The sequence below is a fragment of the Suillus clintonianus genome (genome assembly GCF_016758775.1).
Source record: "Suillus clintonianus strain FC179 chromosome Unknown DEU56scaffold_191, whole genome shotgun sequence".
Taxonomy (NCBI): Eukaryota; Fungi; Basidiomycota; class Agaricomycetes; order Boletales; family Suillaceae; genus Suillus; species Suillus clintonianus.
Genome location: NW_024539415.1, coordinates 51658 through 60681, shown reverse-complemented (window position 1 = coordinate 60681; position 9024 = coordinate 51658). Strand labels below are relative to the sequence as shown.

At 48.2% G+C, this 9024-nt stretch overlaps 4 protein-coding genes across 4 annotated transcripts; 1 reads left to right on the top strand and 3 right to left on the bottom strand.

Annotated features, from left to right (window-relative positions):
• Nucleotides 1–1927: 1927 nt before the first annotated feature.
• Nucleotides 1928–2609, bottom strand: DEU56DRAFT_843457 (uncharacterized protein). Its single transcript, XM_041355075.1, has 3 exons — nt 2345–2609; nt 2145–2312; nt 1928–2079 (listed from the first exon to the last, which is right to left on the bottom strand). Exons 1-3 carry the CDS (start codon nt 2528–2530, stop codon nt 1978–1980), a joined length of 456 nt encoding a protein of 151 aa, XP_041201054.1. The 5' UTR covers nt 2531–2609; the 3' UTR covers nt 1928–1977.
• Nucleotides 2577–3558, bottom strand: DEU56DRAFT_905513 (uncharacterized protein; the record flags this gene model as incomplete). Its single annotated transcript, XM_041356723.1, has 3 exons — nt 2577–2695; nt 2764–3050; nt 3129–3558. 2 exons carry the CDS (start codon nt 3556–3558, stop codon nt 2809–2811), a joined length of 672 nt encoding a protein of 223 aa, XP_041201053.1. The 3' UTR covers nt 2577–2695; nt 2764–2808.
• A 526-nt stretch (nt 3559–4084) lies between these two features.
• Nucleotides 4085–4884, bottom strand: DEU56DRAFT_985325 (uncharacterized protein; the record flags this gene model as incomplete). The annotated part of the gene is made up of 2 exons (XM_041360059.1): nt 4455–4884; nt 4085–4368 (listed from the first exon to the last, which is right to left on the bottom strand). Exons 1-2 carry the CDS (start codon nt 4582–4584, stop codon nt 4085–4087), a joined length of 414 nt encoding a protein of 137 aa, XP_041201052.1. The 5' UTR covers nt 4585–4884.
• Nucleotides 4885–6412: 1528 nt separating this feature from the next.
• DEU56DRAFT_919978 (uncharacterized protein) lies at nt 6413–7457 on the top strand (the record flags this gene model as incomplete). The annotated part of the gene is made up of 6 exons (XM_041358362.1): nt 6413–6499; nt 6552–6721; nt 6781–6874; nt 6931–7281; nt 7344–7385; nt 7437–7457. The coding sequence occupies 6 exons, from the start codon at nt 6413–6415 to the stop codon at nt 7455–7457; spliced, it is 765 nt and encodes a 254-aa protein (XP_041201051.1).
• Nucleotides 7458–9024: the final 1567 nt, after the last annotated feature.

The following is a 9024-nucleotide window of genomic DNA, read 5'->3' as shown; positions in this document are numbered from 1 at the left end:
TCCACTAACGCTGAAGAATGCAGCCAAAAAAATGAGTGACGAATGGACGGGTGACGAATGTTGCTCGACTGCCGCTCGAAATTCGTGTCAGAGAAGAGATGGAGCGCGCGCTAGTTTATGCGTCTATTATGTCATTCATCGAGTCCTTGATCACAGTATAGTCGCATACATCATCCTTTTGTACGATACCTTGTCTCCGCATTTGTGTTCAAATATGTACTTTGCATTCACTAGTCGTCAAACGACGAACTCATTGAGTGACCATTAGGGTTGTAACAGTTTTTCCGGATGGGGAACAACGTCACGTAACAGTCACAGTCTGCTTTGCGCCAAGTTTACCTTGGTAGTTTTTTCAGCATGTTACCTCTCGATTTCTGGTCAAACGTTGGCGCGCGAATTCCGGCCTGTCTGGCTATGTAAGGAAGGTCGCTGAACGGACTCCACGGTGGCACGGAATCAAGTTGAATCAGCATCAAACAACAACCCTAGCGGGGCCTGTGTGCTCCCGCAGCCGGCCGTCCAGCCTCGAATTTTCCAAAATCGGTAGCTTTTTATCTTCAGAGCGCGACTTCGCTTCTCAGGTCATTGTTGAACGGTGGACTCACTGGGCAACCTGACACGAGAGCATCGGTGTTTCACAAATATACACAACGTTAACCGCAAACCATCCTATTCCAATACAGCCTGGACTTGGATCTTTCAATTACACAAAACATTGTGGTATGCCATCTTTCGAGATAAGCCATCACCGATATGATTTCTGACCACTTGTCAGATACAAGTAGTACTTCCCCGAGTTGTTCTGTTTCAATTCACCATTCGTGCCACAGTGTATGATCGCTGAGATCGATGTCGATGTTAGTATTTCTATGTCATATCCTCTCTAGCTCTCTGACCTCATCAACAATTCTTGCCGTACTGACCCTCGATTACGGGAATGAAGCTGGGAGAGGGCTGTCCCAGGTCGCTGTCAAGGGTGCTGAGTACGACTCCACAGGCTTCAGCCCCATCCAAAGTGAAAAGGACCCGGGTAGGCCTTATCAAACTCCTACGGGTTAATGGACAACCGAGAGAAGAGTCGATTCATTTGGTTTCATGTCACAGCGGGCGTTGAAGAGTCTGCTGTTGCGTTCACCGTCGCTGAGAAGATAAGAAGTCAGAAAGTGATAGAGCGGACGAATATCGAAAAGCGGCTTGCGGGAACGTTCTTTTTCTCGTGCAAGCACACGATTCTGTGTGGAACAGCTCCAGTCGCCTTTGAACCATGTTTATGCTCGGGTTCACGAAGCCAGTTGTTGTGCAATCCGGGAGGCCGCTAAGCCCGTCTTGATCCATAGCCTCGTTCAGCATTTGACCTCACATTCAATACGCCCGTACCTTTTTTCGAGTGGCTAGAGGACGGAAGACTGGACGCACTCGATGTTGAGGCAGGTGGTGGAGCGATATTGACTGGCACGTTGATATTCATTTCGCTGGTATGAACCATTACGAACATAACTGAAAGGCGCTGCACTTTCCTCATGTACAGACGCAGAATCTGAAAATATGGAGCGGCCCTATCATATGTCGATGAAGTCACAGTGAGCGTCAGATCGACTTCTGATTGTGGCAAGTTACGGCTATGTAAAGAAACGTAGGAGATACTCGGTCCAATCTACTGTATTGTACAAACCAGGAGGCGGTGATCGAAGGCTCAATATAATGAGTACAAATATTATAATGCGCGCAGTAATATATAAGAGAGAACCAAATACTGCATAGGAGTGTCGAATCCACAATATGACGGATCTCGGAGGTGTCATTGTGAGTGCCATATCTTCAAGGTATACGTCAATCATGCGGGAGCCAAGAAAAATCAAAACAAACAGTGGTGCACATGCAATCACAAAGGAAGCCACACGCCATAATATCTGCTCTGCGTGAGTCTGAAACAAAAAATTCCAACCCAGACAATGTATCCCCCCTAGCAACATTCCACTATGACCTCCAACGAAAGCTGTGATCTCCCTCCCTCCCTCCAGCAGCGTCGCACTGTAACCACGGATTAAAATTCCGACCCAGGCTCCGGACGATATAACACTGGAGACAAGTGCAATCCGGTTCAACAGCCTCATACCTACTCTAAAATTGGGATTTAGATTGACAGATGCATAAGATCTCATGAGAGATGCGATCCGCTCCTCTCCGAACAGCCGTGTAGCTGCTCTCATAAAATGAGATCCTATGGAAGATGAGATCCGCTGGTCCACTTCGTACAGCCATGTAGCTGCTCTCAAAAGGGGAGATATCATCTGACATCCGATCCGCTGGCCCTCTGCGATCAGCCATGTAGCTGCTCTCTAACGCGAGATCTCATGAGAGATGTGATCCAGTCCTCTCCTAACAGCCTCATAGCCACTTTCATGGCAAGTCCTCCTACATGATCTCCGATGATTTTGAGAGCTGTGGTGACATCACTAGGCCCACCGTAGCCACCTAGAGACGCGACACGACGTGAACGGGCAGCACTGGGGGACGTTATTGTGCCCATGCCCGCAGAACTCAACCAGGGATAGATGACATAGAACCAATAACGAGAATAGCCTACATGGCTGAATCTTGAATCTGCCTTGCTATAATGTTTGCGAATCAGAGCAATTTCAGGCAAGAATATTGACAATAACATACTCGTATGTTAAGGTTGCGTCGCCCAACGGTAATGCTGTTGCTTTCCAATGAACAATATAAGGACGTCTCACATCTTTTGGCTTCTTCCACCACCAGCAATAGGCAACACATGTCAGAACAACTATAGCCAGGGTGTCGATTTCAAGCAGTTATTGGAAGGTTCTGGCCACGACGAGCGGCGAGCTGGAGAACAAACCATACAAGTTGAAGAATGGCGACACCTTTGGATAGTATGTCACCCTTGCTTCGGTCTTCGATGTCCGCCTTCTGGATGACAGGCATGTCCACAGATTCCCGAAGAACAAATTGTAGGAGTTCATCGGGTGGTGTAAGAGTAGCTCGCGGCTCGTCATTGACGTATAGGATGAACCCACCCATCCATGCTAAAAACGAATGAGTGATTGTCCAATCTGAGAAGACATCGGTTGCACGTTTGACTACTGAATAGTCCAAGTACTGACCTCTAAACTCTGCACTTCCACTACGCAACGTAGCTTCTACATCTGGACGGTGGTCTTGAGCATCGACAGGTTGTGCACTCAAGGCATCATTGAACCGTTTTTTAATTGCAATAGCGCTGAAAAAACTGCCGCGAAGCCCAGGTGATAATGAGTTCTGGAGCGACCAATACCATGGCCATGATGCTATACGACGAAAGACAATATAGCGTGTCTTCTCTTCCATACCCTGAATGTTCGGATGAATGGCGGTCCACGCGCATGCAAATAAGGTTACACCACAACTCCAGATGATGTCCCACAAAGTTCTGGTGTTATTGCTAGGTGGAGAGTCGTTGGCATCAAGTGTATGGATAATGGTGCCATTGAGGTGCAGAAGTGAAGCGCAAACAAATGGGATGTATAAGAGGATAGTGCAGCGTAGGAGGGCCATGAAGTGTAATCCGACTACTATGATCTGTTCACTCTGCTCTCTTTTGAAGCTGTAGCTGCGTGTATTGGCAATTCATGATAAGCCAGGGTCCAGGTACAAAAAGGTGTCGTACCCTTCCCGAGTCGGTTCCTTTGAGTAACTTCAAACAAAGTTTGAACTGTTACCCCTGTGAGGCTGTGACACAGCACTCACAACGTTTCACAGACCCCAGACTCCATTCAACATCTTCGCTTGAAGAAGCTTGAAGGCCCCATACCATACAAAATTTGAGCAAAAGCAAAATTCGATATCACCTCAACTGGTTACGGTTCGATTTGCCACTATGTCGGAAGGATTTTCGATGGCCGATCGTTGTTACGCCTGTCAGTCATGCTGTAGTGGTGTATATTACAAGCCAAAGGAATAGCGGCATATCAGTGAGCATCCTCGGTCACCCACTCGTCCTAATCATCACCTGAGAGAACTGCTCAAGGATGAAAGACTTACGTGGCTCACGAGCGCTCTGCATGGAGTCTGGACAGCATTCTCATATTCCCACGTGTCCAGCTTGATTCTCTGCGCTCTCATCTTCAGCTGACACGATAACCACTGGCAGCAGAAGCGGAGCCGCCGAGGACATCCACTGGCAAACGAACCATACGAGCTGAAGAATGGCGACGCCTTTGGATAGTATGTCACCCTTGCTTCGGTCTTCAATATCCGACTTCGGGATGACAGGTATGTCCACAGATCCCTGAAGAACAAATTGTAGGAGTTCATCAGGTGTAAGAGTTGCTTGCGGCTGGCCATCATCGTAGAGGATGAATCTGCCTATTTACGTGAAGAATCCATGAGTAGTTGTCCAATCTGCGGAAACATTGGTTGCATGTTCAGTACCGAATAGTCTGAGCACTGACCTCTAAACTCTGCAGGTCTGGGAGCGCCTGAACTTCCACTCGATTCCGGACATTCCTTACGCAACGTAGCTTCTACATCTAGATGATGGTCGCGGGCTTCAGCAGGTTGTGCACTCGATATCGGTGCCATTGAGACACAGGAGTGAAGCACAAACAAACGGAATGTATGAGAGGACAGCGCAGCGAAGGAGGGCCATGAAGTGTAATCCGACTACTATGATCTGTTCACTCTGCTCTCTTTCGAAGCTGTAGCTGCGTGTATTGGCAATTCATGATAACTTGAAGCTGGGACTTAAGGTGTCGGAGAAATAACGAAATGTGGCAGAACAAATCAAGTTCTTTGAAACAAACTTCAATGCAAGTGATCGTACCTTAAGTCCAACTCGAACTTTCCGCAGCCGCGGTGCATCAAACGTAATGATGAGACCTCAGAAACCTTGGTATTCACTGCGAGAGGTACTGCCATGTTATGTCGAGCAAGCCTTATTGTGGCGGATATCGGCGATAGTGTGGCCTAAAACGGAAAGAAAGAAAAAGTATATTGCATCGCGGCACAAAAAAAATACTCCAAGTGTACTGCTTTCCTGTCGGTATCAACTACCTCGGATTCCACTCGCGAGGAGTAGGCCAGAAGTCAGAACAGCGTATCTGCACAAGTCAATTCATTATGACTTGATCTTGGCTTTCGGGTAACCGGCCCTCATCAGCACGAACTGGGGTCACTTATGATCTTCAAATACGGCACCGTGAAAGATGGAACGCCCGTCAGTCATGTTCGTAATCCGCGCTCTCATCTTCAGCTGACACGATGACCACAGCAGAAGCGAAGGCGCAGAGAACGTGGAGGTTCATAAGGCAGCAAATGAAATCCCCGGTGCATGTTAGAGAGATAATCCGCGAGGTCATCCATGTGGCGAACCGTGTGCAATAAATCGTTGAGGGAAATTCAGAGACGCTCCGATCCAGCATGAGCAAGGGCGAGAGCAGGTCAGAAGTCAATCAAGTGCGTCTATCATACAGTCCTGACCTTGACAGAAACCAGCTTGGAACTGCTGTGTAAGCAGGTCTTTCGGGCGTTGCCGGTGGTACTGTACCGTTTTCAGGTTTTCAATAAGAGTTCTTTCCATCTGACCAGCACGCTCAGCGACTTGACTCGTACTTTCACGCCCGAGCTCCTTGTGTATACCATAACGCAAAAAGTAATGGCGGTTTGTTAAACCAAGGAGCTTACCACTTGGATGATAAGCTACAGCTTCGACGATTCAGCTTAAACTCTCATGCAATGCTCTTGATGGTTATCTTCAGAGTGCCAGTGATGCAGATCCTCTTTGCTGGTCTGCTTCTCCATGTGTTATATCTTTACTGCCTACCGGCGGCAGCGAGTATGCAAAGGGGTTCTGTTGAATATGGAACAGAATACACATGGTGCACACTCGCTACACGTCTGACTCGCCTCTTACAACATTCATATCGTAAATTGTCTGGTGGAGTGATCAGCTCGTCTCTTCTAGGTAACAGTTCTAGCTCTCCGCAGCAATTAATTGGATCAGGCTGCACATGACCACCTCGTGTTCAGGCCGTCTTATCTTTGATTCATCAGACTTCGATTTATAGGCACCTGTGTGCACTGGATTCGTGTAAAATGCTGGCGATCGTTGTATCAGGCTCCATCGAGCTACATCGGCGATTCTGGCTGCGGAACGGTTCACAATTAGCCCATTCTTCCCAAGTACGCTTGCCCGAATAACGAACACGAGGCTTCTAAACCTTGTAAGATCACGGGAGTCAGCGCATGTTCCAGCGGATCGTCCCGAGTTATCTTCAAACGAATCACACTGGTGGCTATTGTGACCTTCAAGCGCTAGATACGCACATAAAATGCCCGTGTCGTTTCCGCGAACTCCGACCAGCTTTGAAACTATCATCACCCACAAATCATCATCTGCTTTTTATCGACCATGGCATCAAACAGCTCTCGAAATGGTGTGTTACGAGTACACCACCACCCAGAGTACTATCTCGAAGACGGTAATGTCACCTTCCATGTACGCCACACTTTTGTATATCCCGCTCGCGCTGATCGCCACGTACGAGTAGGTCGAAAATCTCTTTCGTGTCCACAAGCACTTCTTTGAGTGCGAGTCGCAATTTTTTGTCAAGGAGTTTGAAAAAGCTCCCCAGGAGGGAACTTCAGATTCCACTGCATTTCGAATCGATCGGGTAAGCACCGCCGACTTTGCGAAGCTACTATGGGTCTGGTACGATCCGTAAGTATTCGTTTAAATTATTGTGTTCTACAGTCATCATACTTAATCACTGGACATAGCTCGTACAGACGCGAAAGCAAACCGAAAGAACACTGGCTCACCATACTCGAGCTCTCCACGATCTGGCAATTCCCAGAGATGAAGAAACTCGCCGTCGACGAGCTCCAAAAGCTCGATATTGAACCCATTGAAAAATCACCACGTACGAGAAATACCACATCCATAAATCGCTGCTATTGCCTGCATACATGCTCCTGTGCAAGCGGGCGAGCCGAATGTCCGCCGAGGAGGGTGAGCAGCTCAAGATGCCCACTGTCCTTGGGATACATGAAGCTCGCGAGCGTGCAGCCAGGAGCGCAGCGGAGAGGGGGTGTCGTAGCCCAACCTCCGCTGATGCAGACGATGAGGAGCTGGAGAAGATTTTGAATGACGTGTTCAGTCTGAACGCCACTAACCGACAGGGCGCACAGCCGCAGGGGAAACCAAATCCAGTGCCTATCATTAAGAAGCCGGAAGCGAATGGAGCCGCTAATGGCAGTAGGTCGTCTGCTTCAGGTTCGGTCAGTAAAGTCTTCTGTATGAGATCGTGTAATGTGTAGCTGATTGAAAACACTCTGTTCAGGATGATGATAAGCAGAAGGAAGCCGACAAAAATAAAGGCACAGTATGTTACCCGACTTACTAAACATACTTCACTGATGCTCGGGGCATATAGGAAAAGGGAAAGCAAAGATGAGTGAGGAACCAACGGAAGATGGGGGTTGCTCAACTGAGGAACCAACGGAAGGTGTAGGTTCTGATGAACCGATGGAAGGTGGAGGTCGCTCAAGTGAACTCTCGATTTCTGTGATAGAGCCGAGCGGAGCGCACTCGGGTTGATGTGTACCTTCCATTCATGACAGTAATAATCGCGTATACGTATATCGTCCTCCTTGTCTGATATCAAGTCACTGTATTCTTGACAATTCATGTGTTCCGCAATACACCATCGAACAACCATCTGAGTCGAAGCACCAGCAGCCAAAGAGAGAGAGAGAGAGAGAACTTCTATATTTATATACCGCAACAAACAAAGTAAACTGTTAAGACGCGGTGCCCTGTTGGGGGCTGTACTGGGGAGTATTGTAACAGGGTAGGGGGTGTAAGTATAGTACGAATAGCCAAGCGGTCCACGTTTGAAAAGTTCCGGTGCGCGTATTAGTTTGTTCGGCGTCCAGGCTGATTATAACATCTTCTCCTCGTTCCATGTTCTCCTCGTCTCCTCCCTCCTTCGTCTCCTCCTTTTCCGCCCTCATCAGGCATCTATCCCTCTCCTTTCTTCCCAGTCCTCTTCTCGTTCCGGTGTGACCTTTTTGAATGCGCTGGACTCTTCAATAAACTTCACTAGGGCCTTGATGTCCTTTTCCGTACCCAGGACTTCGTTGAGTATGATGTTGCGGGATACCTCAACCAGCAGCCAAAGAATTCGACGTTCAGTTGACACTCGCTTAACATAGACGATGCTAATCAACCTGAATCGTACACCCACCACAAAGCAGCTGTATGGTAGTACGCGCTGAGCTGAAGTCTCAGAGTATGCTGCAGACTAGCAGCGAGTCGAAGCTAGGAGCCGGGGGCGTACATCGCACGGGCGTTAGCAAAAGGCATGGCCAACCCGGTGTAGCTTGGATGCCTCACCAAGTAGGGTCCACTTGTTGTGAGCTTGCCCGTCTCGAATATATTACTCTTACGTGAAGAAGTGACTCAACGTTCTGTAGCACTGCCAACGAATGTAACCCGACATCACAAACACCGAGCTTCCTAGAGCTTATGTCGTGGTGAGTTTGCTTGCGTCAGGGTTCGCTGGTTTCCCCAGGATCCATGACTCTTGCCAATACGCAGTGTGGCGGGCAGAACGACCGAGTGGCCAGCCAGACTACAACTGACTAATCGTGAAATTCGCATCCGATCGAGTGGGCACTGATTTCAGGAGCCGCGGTATGAGCACATAAACAGGCACGATAAGCCTCTATTAAATTGGAGTCATCACCCGATCTCCTTCGGTGGAATCTGGAGCAGTGACTGAGATATGAAAACACGCTGCAGCTGCAAAAATAAATCTAAGCTTTGCACATCACGCTTGATCAAGAAGCACTCACCAGCTGATGGTGTATGCCATATATGGGGGAACACGTAGCGTGTCCCTGCATTCAATTTCACCATAAAAATTAGTTCGTGGGCGCAAGAATCTACTAATTGAACGCCACTCGAAGGGAGCGTTTCGGTCAGTAAGATTAAGTCAATATTGTACGAAACACCTGTTC

Bases quoted from the DNA above. Each gene is read 5' to 3' on its own strand.
- DEU56DRAFT_843457 (XM_041355075.1), bottom strand. From the start codon at position 2,530: ATGGGCACAATAACGTCCCCCAGTGCTGCCCGTTCACGTCGTGTCGCG. The intron at 2,313-2,344 runs GTTAGAGAGCAG...CTGATCGCAGAG, and splicing joins CATCTCTCATGAGATCTCGC to GGCCAGCGGATCGGATGTCA. The intron at 2,080-2,144 runs GTCAATCTAAAT...ACTTGTCTCCAG, and splicing joins TCATGAGATCTTATGCATCT to TGTTATATCGTCCGGAGCCT.